At 40.2% G+C, this 22335-nt stretch overlaps 1 protein-coding gene across 3 annotated transcripts in view; it reads left to right on the forward strand.

Moving 5' to 3' along the window:
- Nucleotides 1–22335, forward strand: part of RTN4IP1 (reticulon 4 interacting protein 1) — a 62760-nt gene that overhangs the window by 797 nt on the left and 39628 nt on the right. For all 3 annotated transcript variants that reach the window (XM_036765928.1, XM_036765930.1, XM_036765931.1), the window contains 4 exons: nt 1–305; nt 9281–9432; nt 10561–10629; nt 11520–11644. The exon at nt 1–305 is cut by the window's left edge and continues 1 nt beyond it. In XM_036765928.1, coding sequence (XP_036621823.1) covers nt 35–305; nt 9281–9432; nt 10561–10629; nt 11520–11644 — 617 coding nt within the window. In that variant the 5' untranslated portion in view covers nt 1–34. The remainder of the gene's footprint in view (nt 306–9280; nt 9433–10560; nt 10630–11519; nt 11645–22335) is intronic.

Here is a 22335-nt window from a genome sequence, read left to right on the forward strand (position 1 = left end):
GTGCTGGAACCACGTGGGCAGTCCGTACCTGGGGATGGAGGTTCTGAAGATGCTTGTGCTGAGGAGGGCGTGCGGTCTCTGCCCGGGGAGATGCAGAGCTTTGGGGAGACCTTTGCGGGTCAGAGACATCAGCACCACGGCTTCCAGGAGCACTGTCATGCCAGCTTGGGTGATCGATAAATACGGGGCGAATGAAGTGCTCCGATTCACAAAGAACATGATGTTTCCTGTCATATACTATCCAAATGAAGTCATTATTAAGGTCCATGCTGCCAGTATAAACCCTATAGATGTTAACATGAGAAGTAAGTTTTTTTTCCTAAAACTTATTAATGTATTGAAGGGTTTTTTTTGGTGTGTCCTATTATAGAAAACTTGTACAGAGGTACAGATTGAGAACAGGTCAAATGTAAACAAAACAAAAAACTCAAACGTTTGATTTTGAGTCCCTTAAATTTGCCCTTTTACTACCTTGTTGAAATTGGAACTTGCATAAAATACACTAAAGATTATGTTCTCTTTTGATGTAAGTTTGGTCAGTTTTTATGTTTAACAAACTCTTTTGGGTTCTATTTCTTCATAAATTATCAACTGGAGGGGGTGGGGTTGTACTTGCAACCAAGGGTTTTCACATTTTATAGTGAAAAGAATACTGAATTTCGAGTGGGAATTCTGTCATTTATGTGCTTTGTCTGGACCTCAGTTTACTCATTTGTAAAATTAAGGGGTTGGATTAGATGACCACAGATGTCTCTTTCTGTGATCCTCTGTTTTGACCATGGAGATTTACTGAGACCAGCTTCAGGTCCTAGAGTTTCCGCACTATAATTACATCAGCTGGGCCTTGGTTTTCTCATGTGTAAAATGAGGGGGTTGGATTAGAATACTAGGTCACAGAGGTCCCCTTTTTAATGACCAGCTGTGGTGACCATGGAGATTTACTGAGGTCTCTGCCAGGTCATAGAATTTTCCTGCTACAATTACATTCGTTTAAGATTTGAATTTTTATTGTTATTTGCCAGTCATGTTCATTGCTCACGATTTGTTTTATTAGTTTACTGGAGAAAGCAACAAACTAAGAGAAAGGAGAGAGGCTAGGATTATTCTTATTGTCTCTGCAACTTAGTGGCCCTTTGCCCAGTTTCAACTCATTTACTCCGTTAATTTCCCATGTGTAAGTGGTACACCTGGTTTGGGTCCAGACTTGTGATTTCATCAGTACAGTGATGTCTTTGTGAGAAAACTCCTTCCAACCATGCAGATCAGCACCTTAACACGTCTGCAGGAATCTTGGGCATTGAAAGATTAAGTGGTGTGACTAAGCAAGTATGCCCTAGACTGACTTAAACCCATTTTTTCTTATTCCAAGGCCAACCCCTCCATCCACCACACCACTCTTTTTCTTTGAGTGGTAAATAATTCCCTAATGATAATACTAGTGAGCTGCGTTTGCAAAGCTTAGCATTAGGTGAAAGTTTACAAGAAATATGGTTCACCAAAGTTTATTGGAATGTTAGAACTGGTCAATTACTCTGTTACAATTACAAATTAGATTAAAATTAATTTACAAAGTGAAATTACAAATAGATGTTAATTTCACTTTGGAAAAATTGTTAAGGAAGCTTCCATCTTCAGATTTGTGGAAAACTTAGTCACATCTTTGGATATGATGTCAGAGGGCAAGTGACTTAAAAAGCTCTAGTACATTAAGTATATTAACGGGCCACGATTAGGAATCAGTTAGTATCCCTGTTCTGTTCATTATTACCTATAAAATGGGGAAAATAAAACTTGATACCTGCATCAGAGTTGTGAGGATTAAATTAGATGTACGTAATGGGCTTTGTGAACTTTGAAGTGCTATATGACTTCATGTCAGCTATTTTCATCTAAAAAATAGATAGCCGTGTAAACTGCAGGGCATTTAGCCTCCATATTATTTAAATAAGCTATTACGTGATACTGACTTTGACTCCCGAATCTTTGTTGCTACTGTTTGTAGTCTCATAAGCAGCCATTATAAGTCCTCCACAATATATCCCTTAATGATCCCTTCAGATTTTTTAGCTATGTTTGAGGGACTAACCTTTCTGTATTTACCTATCAGTTACCAAATTAAGATTAATAATAAACCATGCTACAATGGGGGATTTATGTATCCATAAATTGAAACCTTGTGACTTTGCTTTATTCCTGCACCAGCCAAAGTGGGAATGTGTTTCTGCAGCTTTTACCTTCTTTTCACAATGAGCCCTATTTTCCTTTTTTTTCCTGGTATGGTTTGACATTTGATTAGAGAAACAAGTAAAACATTCTTACCTGTTCCTCCTTCCTTTGATTACTGGCTTTCAATGCTGCTATTGTTTGCTTTCTTACTTATTGTCCCAGTTTGGCTACTAGACTTTGCAGCTTTTTTTTTAAAGGGTGAAAGAGTACTTCTAGACTTTGGGGGGCCAAGAGGTTTGGGGGAGCATGAATAGGTAGGCTTTGGGGAATGCAGGAATCCCTTTTAAAGTAAACTAAATGGCACTAATGACAGGATGAGGTACTTTAGTGATTAACGATGTCAATTTACATGTAAGTGATTGATACATATTTATTATTGTTTTGTTTTTTCTTCTTAACCTCTGATTGTAAGCTCCTTCAGAGTAGGAATCATGTCTTCCCCTCTTTTCTGTAAATTGACTGTACTGCTCATAGTTCTCTTAGGGTAATTTTTTTTTTTTAGCCCAATAAGAAAACAATGTGGTTGAAAAGCGGCCTGGTCTGGGAGGCAGGAGATGTGGGTTCTGTTTCTGGCTGTGCTACTCATTTGCTTGCCTGACCTTGGACAAATCATTGTATTTCTTTGGACCCTAATTTTCTCTCACAATGGAGGAGTTAGCTTTTAGGATGTCTAAGATCTCATAATGACTTGAGAATTTGTGCTGGGCACACAAATGTGGAAAAGAGAAAGCTTCTGCTCTCCAGGAGTTTTCAGTCTAATGGGGGGAAGATACACCAAAGGAGCTGGAGAGAGGGCCTCCGGGTGTGGGAAAAGGCAGCTTACGAGAGGGACAAAGTAAGAGAAGTCCCAGAGTAGGTGAGCCCTGAAATTTTCTGAGCTGAGCTCCGACCTCCAGAGGGTCAGAGAGGGATGTTGAGCTGGAGAGCCAGGACTGAAGGGACCTTGCAGGTTGATGAGGTTTTCCCAACAATGAGCATCCTGGGGCAGAGTGGAAAAGTCAGAGAAGTCCCAGATTAGTGCAGCCACATGAGAAATTATTTTAAAATAGTTAATTTTTTTAACATTTTTGTTTTAAGATAGTTATTTTAATTTGGATCTAAGATCCTCATGGTGAAATGGAAGAATTTAGAGTCAGAAAATCTTAGTTCTAGAGCTAAAAGGGACCCCAGAAACTATCTAGTCCAAGCCCCTTGTCTTTTGTTGTTGTTCAGTCATTTCAGCCCTGATTCTTTGTGACCCTGTTTCTTGGGGTCTTGGGTTTTCTTGGCAAAGACACTGGAATGGCTTGCTTTTTCCTTCTCCAGCTCATTTTACAGATGAGGAAACTGAGGCAGACAGGGTTACATGACTTGTCCAGGGTCACACAGCTAGGGAGTGTCTGGGGCTAGATTTTAACCTGGGAAGAGGAATCTTCCTGCTTCCAGGCCCAGTGCTCTGTGCACTATGGCGCCACCTAGCCACCCTAAGGGATATCACAGGTAAGATTTTAAGCCTCCAAGAGCCAGTTCTTTTTCAGTGTTGATAGAGCCCATCTCTGCCTGCTTCTTGTGTGTCCTCAGACAAGTTAGTTAAACATTTCAGCTCATTTTCCTCACCTGTAAAACTAGAGGCTTGGACTTTATATAAGATATCTACTTGCTTTCCTTACTTTGACTTCGGGCTCAAATTTGTACTTTATCTTTTAAAGCTCTATATTTAAAACTTGTACACTTCTGTTTCCTCCCTAGTGAAATCTACAAAAACAAATCAGTGGTCTGTTGGCTGCTATTTAACAAGCAGATTTTGCTTCTATGTGGTATCCATGAGACTAAATGACTTTTTTTGAGCTAATGGTCATAGGGATTGCCATTTCCAGGTTGGTCTGTCTTGTTGCTAAGGTGCTCCCTGCCTCAGTCGCATTCCCAATCCATAGATTCTTGTAGGGATTGCATTATTTTTTCCTGAAAGGAAATTATAACTAGGGGTGGTGGTGGGGATTAAATTATGTTTACCACATTGTCAACTGCAATAGTCAGTAATTTCCTGAGACTTTAAAAAAAAAGCAAGAAAGTTGTTTAATCTGTTTTGAAAGGAAGGCAGCAACTGATGGGCATAAAATGATAATCATGGAAAATACTAAGAAGAATGACAGCCTTAAAATCTAAACGGAATCAAAGCAACATTTGTTTTGTATTAACCAAGATATAAGGCTCCCATTGCCATAAGGGTCATGTAAACATCAGGGCCACAGAACCTTCGTAATCTTTAGGACTGGCTTTCTCTGAACAAGTTTAGATGGCAACTTAAATTAGCCAGACAGATCTGACCCCTTCATTCCACAGCATTTTGTGCCACAAAATAAGTTTGTCATTTTCAAGTATAAACTACTTTGAGATTTTGAGATTTTTCTTTTAACTGCAGATATATCAGTGTATCAGAGATACTTATTTGGCCCCTACTGCGGACCTAGTTAACTAGTTTGAATGGATGGCAATTCAATTTGGACCTTTATCAGAATAGCATATAGTGTATCTCAGCTAATGGGAGAGGTGGAAAACCTCATAGCTTCATATCAACTGAAATTCTGCTTTGGGGAATGCCTGCTTCTGCTGCCTACATCCCTTAGATATTTCAGTGAATAAGTAGTACTTAATTGTTTTCACCCCCCACACACACCTCAAACCTCTTCCTCTCCAGGTGTAAGCTCCTTGAGAGTAGCGATTGTTAGATTTTTACCTGTTTGTCTTGGAGCCTGCCATGATAACCTGCCACATTAAGTGTACTCTTAATACTTGTAGAATTAAGTACTGTTGACTTAAATTAGATAATGCAAGTATGTTACAGAGGGTAAGATTCAAACCCAGATCTTCTGACTCAAAGTCTAAGGTGGCTCTTCCTAATACACGGTGCTGTCCAATAGATATTGAATGCCAAGGTGGTGGTGGTGGTGATGATTTTATTTCGTTCACTGGTCACAGAATATACCTGAACACTAATGAAATGGCCTATGGATGTACGTTTTTTGTCATGAGAGAGAAAGGGGGTTGGGATGTGAGGGGAGAGTATGACTAGATCATAAAATCAGACATACTCCAAATAATATATAGCTTGTGTTTCAAAAATTAAGTTGGTTTGAAACACTTTCCCATAGAAACAGTGTCATAAGTGGGAATTAGATTCCCACATGAGCCTTTAAATTAAATTAAATTCTTAATAAGGATGTGTTATAATCCTAATGGCATGATCCTGAGGGAAGTGAGGGCCATGGGGTATAACAGAGAAGAAGAAATAGAAAATTTTGTCCTCCTTTTCCCCCTTTCCTCCACCGTTATGGACCCCTTCTAAAGTATTACCCTGGGCAAAAATTTGAAAATAAGTGAAATTTGTCTTTGGCATCCTAGGATGCATGGGGAGTTCACAGTGCCTTAAGTCTCATTGTGGCATCTCACCCAAGCTTGCTTACACCTCTAAAGTGCTCAGCTTCCTCCTCTTCAAAAAGTCTGGTCAACGGGGCTTATCTCACCTAGAGGCCAATGGGAAATCAATTTCATCAAATAAATGCAGAATAACGTGCGACTGACCTCAAACCCCACAACCTTCCCTCAATAATTGGTGTTTTTGGAAAGAAGATTCTTATTAATGAAGAAGAATCTCTAACTGGTGGCATTTCAGGCAGTTTATAACAGACGATAAGCATTTATTAAGCGCTTTCTGTGTGTAAGGCACCATGCTAAGGTCAAGGGATACAGAGAAAAGCAATAGAGAAGAGATATTTTGGGGCAGGAGCACCCTTAAATAGTAGTCTCCCTGCTCTGGTAATTGATCCAGGGGCAGAAAATCTGTTCGCCTCCCCTATTCCTTCTCCCTCAGTTTTTCACAGCTTCTTTCTGTTCTAGACTGCTAAGCCCTAAGCAAATAGCATTTTATGTGGGGCAGCCATTTTAGGGGGGTGGAGAATTTGTAAGACGTGTTTACAAATGAGGATTGACTTCTAGGATTGCCACATAGGAGTCAGTCACTCACCAGACATTTATCAAGCACTCATGTGCCAAGCCCTATGCTAACTAAACCCTGGGGATAAAAAGAGGCAAAAACAGCCCTGCTGTCAGAGAGCTCACGTTCCAAGGGGAGGAGAGGACAAGCCAACAACTATGGACATACAAGATAGATACAGAATAAACTGGAAGCAATTTCAGGGAAGGGGTGCAGGGAAAGGCCTCTTGCAGAAGTTAGGATTGGAGGGGCCAGGAGACAGGTGAGGAGGGTGAGCATCCCAGGCATCAGGAGTCAGTTCTTAACAAGGCACAGATTTGGAAGATGGCATGGGGCATGCAAGGAACAGCAGGAGCACCCATGTTACTGGATTGTTGTCTGGAAAGGGGCCGTGTAGTGAAGGGCTTTAGAAGCCAAGCAGAGGTTCTACATTTTATACTGGAAATAATAGGGAGCCATGGAGTTTAATGAGTAATGGAGTAACATGGTTGGGTCTGAATATTAGGAAGAAAACTGGCAGCTGGGTGGGAGATACACTGGAGTGGAAAGAAAATTGAGGTAAGGAGACCACCTAGAAGGCTGTCGCAATAATCTAGGTGTAAGGGTATAAGTGGTAGCTGTGTCAGAGAAGAGAAGGGATCTTTTGTAAGAGATGTTATAAAGATATAAAGGTTAGGACTTAGCAGAAGATTGGATATATGGTTTTTTGGGATGATACATGAAGAAAGAAGGTGGAAGATGTGCTAACATTCAGAGATTCACCAAGGGACATCCATTTGGGAGAGAGACTGTCTGCAGGTGGTCATCTACCTGGAGCCTTTAAGAAGTGGTCTCTGAATCAGGGTGATCCAGTGGAAATGGATTTGGAATCAGAAGACCTAGGTTCAAATCCTCTTGATACTTGTGTGACCTTGGGGAAGTCCCTTAACCTCTGTGGGTCTCAGTTTCTTTATGCATAAAATGAGATAGTTGGACTAGATGATGTCTAAAAATAATGAGCGGTCATAGCTAACACTCATGTAACTTAACCTACCATGGACCAGGCCATGTACTAAGCGGCTCACAGGTAGTATCTTATTTGATCTTCACAACAACTGTGGAGGTTAAGGGTGCTATGATTATAGCCGTTTTACAGATGAGGAAACTGAGGCAGGCGGCTTAAGTGACTTTTCCAGTGTCACACAGCCAGTAAGTGTGGAGGCCAGATTTGAACTCGGGAAGCAGGCCCAGCACTCTATCCGCTGTGCCACCCAGCTGACCTGTAGCACAGCCTATTAGGTATAGACTAGATAATACGATTTTGCCTTGTTTATTGAGTTACTGTAAACTGAGTGGTTGGCCTGTTGAGAATAGGAGACAACTCTGTTTGCTTTCTATTCTGACCCTTTAAAAGAAATGAAAAATGTGATTCTAAAGTCATAAGATTTTTTTTTCCAACCAAAAAAGGAGAAATAATTTATTTTGTAAGTACTATACTTGGTCACACCGAAGGCAGTCAGTCTAGAATGTCAAGAGGATCCATGAGGCATAGATTTCAGGCCGGTAGACATTGCATTGAAAGATGGGATGACCTAGATGAGGGAGGATTCAAATAATGGTTAAGAGTCTTAAATCATAGGGGTAAGAGATCTGAATCATGTAGGAGAGGGGGCACAGCCCTGGCCGGGTTGTTCATCTCTGAAGGCATCAGCCAGATGTGACCATCTTGGCCTCCAGTGTTCACAGTCAGGCTGCTTGGACTTTTGCCTGTTCTTTCTTCACCTGGGCTTTAGCCAGGGCTCTCTGGGTAGAATGGAAATTGATAAGTTGTTACTAAGATGGCACAAGAGCTAAAATGGTAAGATTTTAATGAACAAACACGTAATATTTATACAGCCAAAAGGTCCCTTCTGAAGTGGTCACCGTGGGAGGTTGTATACTTGTGCTGTCAGTGCCATTGGTCATGATGTTTTACAAGTTCCTTTTTTGAAATCGACCCTTAGAACCGGTTAATATCCCCGCTTTCATTGCCTCCCCCCCGCCCAAAAAAAAAAACAAACCAGTTGTATTTGTTTATGGCTGTTAACTTTTTTGGTTTGTTTAAAAAATGATGTTGTTCCACTTGGCTATTTACATTATATACCAGATTTGGCTCTAAATATATCTGAGACATTTCTAAAAATGTAATCCATCCCCTGATGGCAATAATTGGCATTTATGTAGCACTTTTAAGGTTTGCAAAGTGCTTTAAATTCTGTCACTTGATTTCCACAATAACTAACAAGCATAGAGATGTGAGGTGACTTGCCTGTGGTGACCTGGCTAACATGTTAGATGGAATTCAAATGCAAGGCTTTCCTTGACCCCACGCCTAATGCTTTTTTCAAAGGCAAAGATTTGTCACTATTGAGAATAATCAAAAGAATATGCCTTAGACCCTAAAGTCATTTTCAAAAGGGAAGGACCAAAAAATGTTGCTTCCTAAGGTGACTACTTTGAATGCCCCAATACTCATCTGTATTTGGTGTCCTTTCTTTCTCCCTCCCTTCCTTCTTCCATTCTTTCCTTCCTCCCTCCATCTTAAAACTGAGTCTCCTGATCTCTCCCAGGCTGGAGGTGCAGTGGCTTCTCCTGACCTGGATCCACTCTGATCAGCCTGAGCTTTTATATGTTCCATTTCCAACTGGGGCCAGTTTACCTTTCTTTAGGCAAGGGCCTACGTGGCTCCCTCTCTTCCCTTTCCCAGAAGTTCACTATATTAATGCTGAACCTAGTGTGGTCTTTATTTGGTCTTCTGAAGAGTCATTACTGAGTTGAGACTTGGCTTCTGGTTCCAGCCCTGCCACAAGTTAGCTGGTTTACCTTGAACAAGCATTTTCACCCCTGTGGGTCTTAGTCCACCCTCTTCCATAAACCAAGCATTTAGGAACTGCAAAGTTATTTTTTGCTTTAAAGTTGTCTGAATCCATTTTATTTCATCATACCTCATGTAGCCAAGGGAGCTAAAGTTCATTTGTTTCTATTTTGTGCTTCTGCAGTTGTATTTAAAATTGTCTAGCTCTTTTCATGAAACGGGGAAAATTGATAAATCATGTTTTATAGGTGGGTATGGAGCAAGAGCTTTAAATATGAAGCGTGATCCACTGATTAGGAAAGACCTTGGACAAGAATTTCCATTGACCCTGGGCCGTGATGTCTCTGGCGTGGTGATGGAATGTGGGCTTTCTGTCACCTATTTCAAACCTGGAGATCAGGTAATGTAACCCAATACTGCTCCTGCCTCTTACCTGCTTTACCTTTGTTTTTATGCCTTGAAATTTCTTTTTGGGTGACTTCATTCTAGAACATAATCATCAATGGGACTGCCTGTTGATGGCTTATTTTGTTCACATTGCTTCTGACCTCTTTGTCTAGTGTTTCCCCGGGCCTTTCCTTGGGAGAGTTTTAAAATTCTAAAATAATTTCATTCATCAGCATTCATTCCTTGGAAAGTCTGCTGTGGACAGTCTGTTGTACTAGGCACTCTTGGTGGCACATACACATCCAGTTTAGGAATTAGGAGAGCTGGACTCTTTTCCTGCTTTTGCCATAGACTGCCCATGAGATCTTTGATAAGTCATGTAACTTCTTTAGACTTGTTTCCTCATCAATAAAATGAGTCAGATTAGAATAGCTCTTAAGTTCCTTTCAGCCTAGTATTATCTGGAATTCCGAGATAGGTTTCTTGCCCCCTGGGGCAAAAGTTTGATTACTGGATTTTCTTAAATCCATACCTTTTTTGGGAGAGAAGGGGAGAATATCTGGGAGATATGTTTATATATAAATTAATGAGTTAACATTTGGGGCTATTCATCTCTTGCAGGAGCTCTTAAATGATAGTTCTTATCCAATAGGTTTTCACTTTTAAAATTGCTAAAAGTCTGGCATAGTTTATGGATGTAAATTTATGGATATAAATCCTCAGATTAATTGCTTCTTGTTTTTAGCACTACAGTTTCATTAGGAATTTTCTTTTGCTAATGAACATTTTAAGCCAGCTGGGTTTTATTTGGTTTCAGCTTTTCTCAACTACTTCAACACCACTCAGCCTGCTTACTTAATTTTTTTTTTTAAGTTTGTTCTTTGGCGAGAAAACAAATACAGTGGGATGTTCTGGCACCAGGCTCCAGTGTGGTGAGGCTGTGCCCACTGAAGCATACTAAGTTGTAGATTGACTCCCACTTGAAAATAATTTTGATTATAGTATACATCAGTGTACTGTTGATGGGTACTTTTGGAGAGGGTAGGGTATGTTTTGAGAAAGAAAAGCTCTCTTAGCTTCACTGGATCAGAATAGAAATTTATTTTAAAATATTTATGTTTATATGTGGATTTTTTTTTAGGTGTGGGCAGCAGTTCCTCCATGGAAACAGGGCACTCTATCAGAGTTTGTCGTAGCCAGTGCAAATGAGGTAATTATATGAAGAATTACTTCATGAAATCAGAGATGCTTGTTGGAAAGCATTGGCTTGTTTCTGGGCCTCATACATACTTTGGGGGCAGTCCTCATGAAGGAGGAGGAAAAGGAATTTTTGTAAGACAAAAGCTGAATTTTGAATCTGTAGACTGTCCTGGCTTTCTAAGGTGGGGATTTGGAATAGAGCTCAAGATGTTTCCCTGGTTTACGTGAGAAACAGGACCCATGTTCTTGTTGTCTCATTCTTGGAAGCCAGGAAGCTGCATATTTGAGCAGAGGGAAGAGGGTAGGGGAGGGCAGGATATCAGATAGAGGGTGGGAAGGGGAATCTTTTGTTTCTCACCTAAGTGAATGATGGTTTGATGAGGAGTAAAGTAATCATAGGTGGTCTGCCTAAACTCTCCATTGAACCTGTCTGTCTAAGAAGTAGATCCACTCATTTGGTTATAAGACTTCAGGGATAATTTTGGAAGCTTTAGGCCATGGGCTTTGAAAGACCTCTTACCTAAACCTTGAATGACAAAGACTATAGAATCATACATGACAGTTTGAGCAGCTTATAGAAAGACCAGTGTAACGTGGAGTAGAGGAAAGCTTTGCTTTTGGAGCTGGGAGGCCTTAAGTCCTGCCCTGGCACATCTTGGCCATGTCAGTGACTTCTCAGAGCTCTAGGTGCCTCTCTGAGACTATAATTTGTAGAGAAAGTGCTGCCCTGTGGTAATTAATAGAGGAAGTTCCCTCATCAGTCAACTCATAGGACTTCCCTCTATCAATGAAATTACAGGTCTGCTTCCTATCCCTACTTAAAATCAAGCTTATTTAATTTATTTTGGTATGAACATGTAAATAACTGCTTGTCCCTGATCTTTTTATCTTTAAATATAGGTGTCTCATAAGCCCAAGTGTCTCACTCACACTGAAGCTGCATCCTTGCCTTACGTTGCTCTCACAGCCTGGTCTGCTCTGAGCAAGGTTGGCGGGCTGAATGACAAGAACTGTCGTGGAAAACGGTAGGAACCCAGACATATTGTTGGATTTTGAATTCCACCCCACCTCTCTTCCCCCAGCAAGTGTTTCAGAAGCATCATTCACATTAGAGATCAGCTATTGACTTATGCGGAGTGGGTCCATTGACATCTGGAACATTTGCAGGCAGGCTTAAACTTATAAATGTACCATGTTCCAAAAAATATATTTCTGAGTTGGCTCTTTGGAAAATAAACAATATTTTCCCATAGATGTTTGTGTTGTACAAAAGTCATGCTCTGGTGTAGATGAGCATCTGGGTTCTTCAAATATTAGGCCTACATAGGACTGATTTCTATTAAGGTCAACACTATCCTTCCAGTCACTCAGGTTTCCCTCATCACATGTATCTAGTCGGTTGCCAGATCTCAGCCTTTCTACCTCCATAACATCTCTCAAATCTGTTCACTTTTTGCTATTCGTAGCTGTTACCCTCATCTTTGTATCCATGGTGCCTGGCATGTAATAGGCACTTAATAAATGCTTATTGATTGAGGATTTACAAAAGATTTTCCTAGCAAAAACTCTGTGAAGTCAGTTGTATATTATTATCTCTGTTTTGCCACTTAGAAGACTGAGGCTAAGTGACTTGTCTCTGGTTCTATAACTTCTAAATAGCAGAGCTGGGTTGGGGAGCCGGGTCCTTTGACTTTAAGTCAAATATTTTATCCTCCTCTATGGTGAGGCTGAAACCTCTGGCAGGTCCTACTGAGCTGAAAAAGTTTCAATTCTAAGCCTGACTTTGGCCTGGATATTTGTTGTCTGATGACAGAGATTGAGAAGGCTTATCACCGGAGGCTTGACCGCTCAGCTGGAAATGTTTTAGACCCCAGCAGCTCTTAGAACTAGTCTGCTATGGCATGAAGAGGTGATGAACTGCATCACTTGAGGGAGTGCCCTCTGAAATTACAGATCTTTTCATTTTACTTTAATTAACTGAGACAGTAACAAAAACAAAGAATCATTGAAACATACAGAATGAGGAATAAATCTTATAGACCTGCTAATTATAAGTAGTTGTTTTATAACTAAGTAGAAACAAATGCATTTTGTTCTAGCACTTAACACAGTTCCTGGCACATAGTCGGCAGCCCCTTTCTAGGTTCTGTGTGAAGTTCCACTATCTTTGACTTTCTTCTGTTTAAAAAACATTTTTAAACAAGAGTTGTCAGTTCTTATATCGTTCTACTTCTGTTGCTCTTATCACCTAGTATTGCCCCCTTTCCATTTTTTTGTATATTTCATATTTTCTGGCTTCAATATGGCACCATGATTTCACATTAAGTTAACAGACTATAATAAAAGTTTACCACTGGACATATAGGTTGTTTCTAATACATTTTTCCATTACAAATAGAACAGCTGTTAGTATTCGAGTACAAATAGGTCCTTTTTAGGGTATTTGTCTGCTAATTCAAAAGGTACGATCGGTTCTGTGACATTATATCTTGCCATATTGCCTTCCAGAGTATTATAAAATTCCACCAGTAACATATAGTTGACCCTTATTACTAGTGAATTCTGTATTTGTGAATTTGTCTGCTTGCTAAAAAAAAAAAATTTGTAACCCCCAAATCAACACTCTTGCTTTCGCAATCATTTGTGGACATGTGCAGAGCAGCAAAACAAAGCCCTAGTGCCCACGTCCCCAGCTGAGGTTGAACAAAGTGGCTCTCTGCCTTCTTGTTTCTGCTGTCCTACCTTAAACAATATGAAGACATTTTTCATCTATATGAAGGCAGTTTTTGCGGTTTGTTTAGGGCCATGTTCTTCATGTTTTTGTGCTTTTTGTTGCTGATTCTGTGGTTTAAAATGGCCCCCAAGTGTAGTGCTGAAATGCTGTCTTGTGTTCCTAAGCAGAAGAAGGCTGTGATGTACCCTATGGAGAACATGTGTTTGATAAGCTTTGTTGGGGTGTGAGTTATAACACTCTTGGCCATGAGTTCAGTGTTAATGAATCAACAATACAGTATGTCCAGAAAAAGGAAGAGGCAGTTCTGCGATCCATATGGAGGCCTCTCTGCAAAGTGCCAAAGTAAATGCTGTGACTAGAGGCTCAGAGGAACCTAACCTGGTATTTTCCCCCACGACAGTGCTTCAGTATTTGCTACTTCAGTATTCGTGGTGACTTTGTAGCATATAACTACCATGAATGATGAGAGTCAACTGGATTAGAGTGCCCGGTTTCCCCACAACCCTACCAGTGTTGGATTTTTTTTTTTAATTTAAATTTTTTGACTAACTTTGCCACTCCAGTGAGTGTAAGAGAAATCACAGGTTTTTTGAAAGACAGTATTGTGTGCAGTATTACTGTGGGAACTAACCATTGAGTCCAGTGTTTCTGTGACAAAATAGATTTAGGGATATACTTTGGACATACCAAGAATACATCCTCCATACATATTCCTCTCCTTTTTCTCTAGCCCTGACATTCTTCCCCTGACCTAGAGGTAAGAGTGGCTTGGGGCAGGGGCTTCAGCAGGTTAGGGAGCTAGGGTTAGCAGGCGAGAGGTAATACGGGCAGTGAAAGATATTTAAAAAGGGAAGAGTGAGAAATCACAAGGGGCTGGGACTCCTGCCACTGTGAACCTTGGAGACATTTTTCTACACCATTTATTTTTTTGCTGAGAGTCCCAGAGATTGACTTGCCAATTTCTCTTTCCTCTTCTACCACCTATTGTTTCCAACAGTATTTCATGGCAATCAGGATTTTAGAGCAGGAGGGGAGCCTAGCATTAGACCTGTTGTCTAATGCCTTCGTTTTGTAGATGAGGAAAACTTAAGAGTTTTGTTTGTTAACCAGAGTTTGTTAACAAGAATTATAATCTGTGATTTTTGTCTCCTAAAGAATTCCTCCATTAATGCAAAGCAAAACCCATCTCTGACTTAATGAGTAAGTCCTGGGGATTTGTGCCTGAACCACCTAGAGGTGAAAAGCTGGATTTGAAGCCAGATCTTCATTTTCAGTTCTGCGCTGTATTCATTATACAACATTGCCTCTGTAATAATGATACTAGATTATTTTTATGTAGCACTAAGATTTGCAAAGCAATTTCCTCATGACAGCCCTGGGTGGTAGGTGGGACAAGTAGTGTCCTCCCTCTACAGGAGAGGAAACACGGGTGCACAAAAGCAGCATTCAGAACAGCATGGCCAGTTTCTTTCCTTGTGTGACTCACTGGGGACTCACAACATATTCTCCAACTTCTCTCCTTTCCCCTGTCCCCAAGCAAGCATGCAGACCTTGGGATGGCTTCTCAGCGTTTTTATTTTTAGTGATAAAAAATAGACTTTGGGTAAGGTATCCCTGCAATATGTTCCTCTTTTTTTCTCTTAGATACTCTTGGGAAAGACAAGGACTCACATAGGTGATAATAGTAGGTCTTTGGATATTCAAAGGACTGAAGAAAGATTGCTTGATATTTCAGAGAAGCATCTGCTTTCTAATTTCCTCACAGTGTCAGGATAGCACCACTGCGGGGCCAGAGGAGCTGGGCCACGCTGAGGCTGCAGCTGCTAGACTAGGGCTGAGGCGCTGGGAACAGCAGAGGTTGTGAAGACAGATGTCAGGAGCTTTTGGAGGTAATCAGCCCTCCTCCATGGTGCCCCTTGTTGGGGGAAGAGGAAAGGAAAATGAAAGGCAGCACAGGATACAAGACAGGCCTGGGTTCAAATCCTACTTCACATCACTAATAGCCATGTGACTTTACCTTTCTAAATGTTAGTTTCTGGTGTTGGATTGGATGACCTCCAAGAGCTCTCTAAATCCATGACACTGAAATTCCACAAAGGAAGAGGAATTGCTACAGCTGCCTAACAGAGGTGACATTTGGGACCATTTTTGCATATACGGGACACATGGACAACATCAAATGCATGTGATTTCCTAAAGGCTTGATTTCTTTTGTGTTTGGGGAGGTTGGGAAGGACTTTCTCTAGAGAAAGTTCCTCTCTGCAACTATCTGCCTGCATCAGATTAGCTTGGAGTTCTGTCTCGTGAAAAACACAACAAAAGGTGCTAACAGCATGGCTTTTTAAAGATTTATTTTTATTTATAATTTATTAAATTTTATTTTATGTTATTTTATTTATTTTTTGACTTTTTTTTAAAAAAAAGGTCCAGTGCCTAATTTTCATTAGACCCATCTAAAGACTGTTTCAGGCCTTGAACTAAATGATTTTTGAGGTCCCTTCTAGCTCAAATACTATGAAATAACATCATGCAAGCCTCTAGTGAAGTCTGGAGATCTTTTATTGTGACTTAGTTCTTTAATTTTTGAAGAGGACCATGACATCAGGGAAATGATGACATGACTTGGAGTTGACTTTGATTTGAGTGAGGGAGGGCTGTGCAAAGTCAATAGCCTCACTTTCTCCTCCAGAGCCATCTGGATCCAATGACCATATATTCTCAGGACGACTGGAGATGATCCAGGATGCAAAGGGAGACCCTGGCCCTTTTAGGCTAAGGCCTTTTCATGCACTCACTTTATCCAGAAGATATTAAAGCTATTTGCTGTGTTTTTCCCTTCGTCCTGACTCCCTCCAAACAAACGAATGAACAAAACAAAAACAAAAGCTGGACGTCGGCCCTGTAGTTAGTGAGCGGCACTGATTGAGTTCATCATGATAGATAAGGTAGGTTTTTTTGATCTCCCCAGGCACACTTTGGAGTTGGGTTAGACAAACATACCTAGGGGAAAAGACCTTGTCCATCTTTTCTTCCGATTCCATGTGTGTTCATGTGGAATTTTAAAATGTTTTAGGCACAACTACGGTGTATATGGCGTTTCACACACCACACGTGTGGGACTAGGAGCCTCTTCACCTGTTTCTGGTATAAACTCTGTTAATAGTATAGCTTACATTTCACCAGCACTTACCAAGTACAACAATCCTGTGAGGAAACAGGCTTAGAGAGGTTAAGTGAATTTTCCCAGGGTCACATAACTATTAAATGTCGGGACTGGGATTTGAACCTAGTTCCCCCTGACTCCCAAGTCTAGTGCCCATCACACCATACTCCCTAACAACTAGCTGTGTGACTTTAGGAAAGTTACTTATCCTGTATTTAGGATTTCTGTAAGGGAGGTGAGAGGCATTGTGAAAACGAACAATGCACTTTTTATTAAGACAAAGCTTTCCAGATTAACAACAGAGTTTATTTTTTTCTTCCCCCTAGTTCCTTGCCTTTATTAAAATGGTTATATGTATGTAAGAACTGAGCTTCAGTGAACTGGAGGAAAAATTTAATCTCTGGGTTCTGATGATATCATAAAATGTGTCATTTTTGTCCTCACATTCTGATATCCCCAGAAACCCTCAAGTGAAATTATTTTTTTATATCAGACGGCAGCCCATCCATTATTCTTCATGATTTATTCAGTAGGAATACATAGATAACATGTGGCTTTCAGTATTAATAAGATTTTTTAATAAGTTTCCACACCTAAATTTTCTTCTCGGATATGGGAAAAATCTGATAGCAATTTGTTTGTGTATTGGTTATGTCATAAAGCTCTTTGGTTTTCTTGTCCTGCCTAAAATTTGTCTCTTGATAGGAAAGCTATGCCTTATCTTTGCTGGCTAGAATCACTAGAGATTGGTCCCTTCATATTCCAAGAGAAAAATTTAATATTTTTACTTTTAAAATTTTCCTATTTCCATCCCTAGGAATAGACCATAAGATACCATAAAAATCTGAGGAGCTAGGCCCAAGCAAGAATCATGGATGATTCTGTTTCTTTGCTTAGGGCCTTGGCTAAAAAGCAGCACTCTTATTTGAAGTTGCTGGCCAGAGCGTGTTCAATCTTTTTAGGTTCTTTGCCTCAATACAACATGCCTTATCAGGCATCAAAAAAAAAAAAAAAGATTCCTCTCATTTGATTATAGGATTAAGTTAGCCCATTTATAAATCATTTATGACTTCCCTGCAGTTTGTTTCCTTTCATCTGTTTTCATGCTGAGAGATGGACTAGAAACACAGGAGCAGACTTTTCTAGCTTTCTCCCTGTTTCTCAGAGTGTCTTTGTTTCTACGGTGGGTTTAGCTTGAAGTCTTGGAGCCTCTTTTGTTACCGAGCTCCACAAAAGCCTTTAGGATTTAGTAGATTGGCATTCGTGCCAAAAAATGTATTCATGACAGAATATAAAATTATTTTGTGGCTTTCATGTACAAGTGGAGTGGCTGGGGAAAATCATGAAGGTGAAACATGTCTCTCTTTTAAAGAGACTTGAGAACACACGTATAGGCTCAGCTGTATCAAAGAATGCCAACTTCTTTCCACAGACTCAGAGTTGAAAGGGATCTCAGAAATCCCCCAGTGCAACTTTCCCTTTTGGAATGGGGCGTGGGGGGAGTCTCTGTGTTAGTTTCTTTTATTTGAAGGTGATTGATGGTCTTTGTTTTTACATACCAGTCGTTTCCAGATATCAGTGAGCATTTATTAGATACCTACTATGGGCCAGACATTGAGAATAGGGACAGTGACTAGGCAACTCTTACGTGAGGAAACTCAGCGAGATGGTGCAGTGGATAGAGCGCTGGACCTGGAGTCAAGGAAGATCAGAGTTCAAATCCAGCTGCAGAGATTTACTAGCTGTGTGACCATGGGCAAGTCACCTAAACTCTGCTTGCCTCAATTTCCTCCTCTGTAAAATGGGCACCACAATAATGTGTGCATCTTGGGGCTGTTGTGAGAATCAAGTGAGATAATAGTTGTAAAGTGCCTAACACTGTGCTTGGCACACAGTAAGTGCTATATAATGTTAGCCGTTATTTTTAGCTATTATTACCAGTGCGGGTAGGCACCTTCTCTGCAAATTGAGTCCTAAAGAGCTGCCTAGAGTGCTGAGAGTTTAAGTGAATTGCCTAGGTTCTCAGTACCCAGTTCAAATCCAAGGTGGAACTTGAACCTGTCTTCTGGCTTTGAAGCCAGCTCTCTAACCATTATGCCATGCTGCTTCTGAGGATACAAATGCACGAATGGGGTGATCATTGCCTTTAAGCAAATTACATGATACTGGGTATCACCTATTCTGTCCACCCACCCACTCCCAAGAAAACCTAATAAGTTACCGAGTTTCTGTGACTGTAAACATTTTGTTCCCCAAGTTCCCAACCTCTACTCAGAGTGCTTCCTCATCTCTTCTCCAGGGCTAAGATTGGTCAGTACCTTTACTCAGTGCTGGGCTTCAGTTCAGTGTGATTTTCATTTCCATTACATTGTTTTCATGTATATAGCATTCACTGGGATCTGATTACTTTATTTTGTACCGATTCAGACAAACTCCTCAATTTATAGATGTGAAAACTGGCTCGGAGCGATTAAATGACTACCAAGGGTGACACACAGCAAGTTAAGTATTGGAACTAAGATAGAAGTGAGGTCTCCTGACTCCAGTGTTCTTTCTATTATGCCCTGTTGACTCCCACTCATCACATTTGGCTTAATGTGCCAGTGCTATGCAAAGGCTTGAGGCTTCAGAAATCGAATTCCTAATCTCCTGTGACTTATGTATGCCCATGTTTCTCTCCCAGCACGATGGGTAAGATGATGATGATCTGTCTCTTCAGGGTTGCAAGTAAGAATGAATAAATAATCAGAAAGTACCTAGGGAATAAGTAAGGGCTAAATAACAGGTGAAATCTGAGTGGGAAAGAAGCCAAAATTGATTTAATATCTAAAGTATAGCTAGAAAGAAAGCAAAAAAAAAAATCAGGTAGAAATGAAAAAGCAGCCCAGAGATAAATTCAGGCTTTAGTCTCTCCCAATTTTTCATCTCACATAGATCTTTCACAAGTTCATTAAATCATAGAATGTTAAATTACCTAATCTAGCTGTCCTATTTTATAGATAAGGAAACTCAGGCCAGAAAGGTCAAGGGTCTTGTTTAACATCACATGGCTAGTAGGTGGCAGACTTCGGGTTAGATTCTCCCCCTTTTCACAGCTGTGTTGATGGATATATTTCCTGGTCTTGCTGATACAGATCACAATCCATCCATGTTTCTGTCTTTCCATAAATTCTCCATGGATGATTCACGGAATGTCTTTAGTGTTCCTTCTTCTACTTCTTTTAATGACTCAGGAGTACCAAGCTAGTACCTGAACTGTTGATCCCTGAGCTTTCCCCTAGTGTCAGTGACCTCCTTTCTCCATTCACCCATGTCATTTGTAATGTCTTCTACACTACTTCTCAGGTATATAAGTCATCAGCAGTAATCCTGCTGCCTAACATGAACCTTTCCATTGCTTTTGGCAGTGGAATCTTTGGCAGTGATCTCACAAGGTCATGGTGTTCAATGAGTTCTACTATATGGTGTCACTGGGATAATGTTGACATTAAAGAGATGGCTTTTATGTTAATAAGCATCTTGGGATCATTGTGAAGTACTGTATAATCTTCCAAATGTCACAGCTCATTGCCTATTCACAGTGTCTGATTTGACTATATAGATGAATCAGTAGATGGATGTGTATGAATGGATGAATATGCAAAACATCCCCAATTTTGTCAGTGTGGGGATTTTCTGGCGTGAGAACTAGCTCCACTTGCATAGATTGAAATTTCTCTACAACTTAGAGCTCTGCATATACATTATGTATACATATGTGTGCATGCTATACAAAATTGATTAAAATATATATATATATATACACCTGTGTAATGTATATCTTTATATGCTACATATAATGTATGTTTATATTTTTACAAAGTAGAATGTCTTATATGACAGATTTGTCATGGTCTGGGCAATGTTTTTTAATTTACTTTGTTTTTCTCTTCTAGTGAAGAGAGTAAGGCCAGTCTCTTTGATGACATGGTTGATTTCACCAAATAGGCTTTGTTGTGTTTTGGAGCTCAGGACAATTAGTGCAGTATAATCTGTAAATAGCATCATTTGGAGATGGAGCTAAGGCATTGATGTTGGAGAGCATTGGGAGGGGTACAACAGAGCTTAAAAAAAAAAAAAAGGGACGTGTCCTGATTTTCAAAACAGAAGAGGGTGGAATCTGTAAGCCATTAAGCCAGTGAGCTTTTACTTCAATTCCTGGCAAATTCTTATAATGTGTTATTAAAGGCATGTCTGGCAAATCTGTAAAAAAGAAATCAGCCATCACAAAGGACCAGTTCATCAAGAACAGGTCTTGTCAGACTAATCTAATTTCCTTTTTGTCAGGATCATGAGACAAATAGATTGAGGGAATGCTTTAGATACAGTTTCCTTGATTTGGCCCAAAGCGTTAGACCAAGTCTCATGCTACTCTTGTGGAAAAGATTGAGTGCTGTGAAGTAGAAACTAATACAGTTATAGTGGGTTCCCTCTCATTAGAGGTCTTCATGCAAAGACTACACAGCCACTGAAGTAGGTTATAGAGACAATACCTATTCAGGCACAGGTTATACCAAATAGCCCCAGAGGTCCCTTCCGTCTCTGAGCATCTGAAAACCTTGACATCAATAGCACAGGGCTTGGCACATAGTAAATTCATAATAAGTACCTGTTGGTTGATGGACTGAATAGGGAATTGTGTAGACTTTGTGTAAGACATCTTCTAGAACAGAAGTATCAAACAACATTCTTGAGTGCAGCCTGAATCAGATTAAAATGTAATTGAGAAATATTTAACAAAATAAATGAAAATATAATAAAATATAGATAATATATAGTTTTCCAAGTCAACATGTGGCCCATAGGGATTCCTGTGTGTGGTTTATGGCTCCCATTTCTGGTTGGGTTTGACACTACTGTTCTAGAAGACTTTAGGTGAACATGTCTTTTTTTTTTTTTCTATCTCAGTGCCCAACCAGTAGTCTATCATTGAAGATTGGTGCTGGGCAGGGAGGTCAAGGGACCTGCAGTGTCAACCATAGGGTCAAGCCTGTGTAAAGAGGAGACCAAGATGAGAGCAGGGATAATGGAAGGAAGTATAGGGAGATGTGGAGGGACTAGAGGTTGTAGTGAATATGAAGACTGGACTTAGGAGCAGTAGGACAAAAGGGAAGAGGAAGGGGAGGGAATTGTGACCGGACAGGGATCTTCTGAGCATAGAATCATGGAGGTACCGTAGTTATGGGTAATGGTGAATCTGAGGTATCACCATCCTTCTGGGTAGCTAGGCGGTGCAGTGGGGAGTATTGGTCTGCCTCTCGTTACGGTCACTTTCTAGCTTTGCGACCCTGAGAAAGTCACTTAATGGCCTTCAGCCTCGGTTTCCTCATCTACAAAATGGAAACAAGAGCATCTGCTTCCCAGAGGGAGAGCAAATGAATAAAGACGTGTAAAGCCCTTGGCAAACCCTAGAGCGCCCCTTGGGTTTTAGTTATGATGTGTGGGGTTGGAGAGGTTATTGAAATGGGAAGTCAGGCACATCCATCTGTCTATTTATCCATCTATATCTCTACATAGCTCTATATCTTTATATCTGTGTCTCTGTTTCCATGTCTTTATGTCTGTCTATGTAGATCTGTACCTTTATATCTATGTCTGAATCTATAATCTCTGTCTGTACGTTTATATCTATGCATCTGTATAGATCTCTTTCTTGTGTCTGTGTGTATATCTTTATAACCGTATCTGTATGTAGCTATGTTTATGTCTATGCATGTATATCTCTTTGGTGTCTATATCTCTGTATCTTTATCACTCTGTGACTGTATAAAGCTCCATGT

The sequence above is a fragment of the Trichosurus vulpecula genome, chromosome 7 (assembly GCF_011100635.1).
Source record: "Trichosurus vulpecula isolate mTriVul1 chromosome 7, mTriVul1.pri, whole genome shotgun sequence".
Taxonomy (NCBI): Eukaryota; Metazoa; Chordata; class Mammalia; order Diprotodontia; family Phalangeridae; genus Trichosurus; species Trichosurus vulpecula.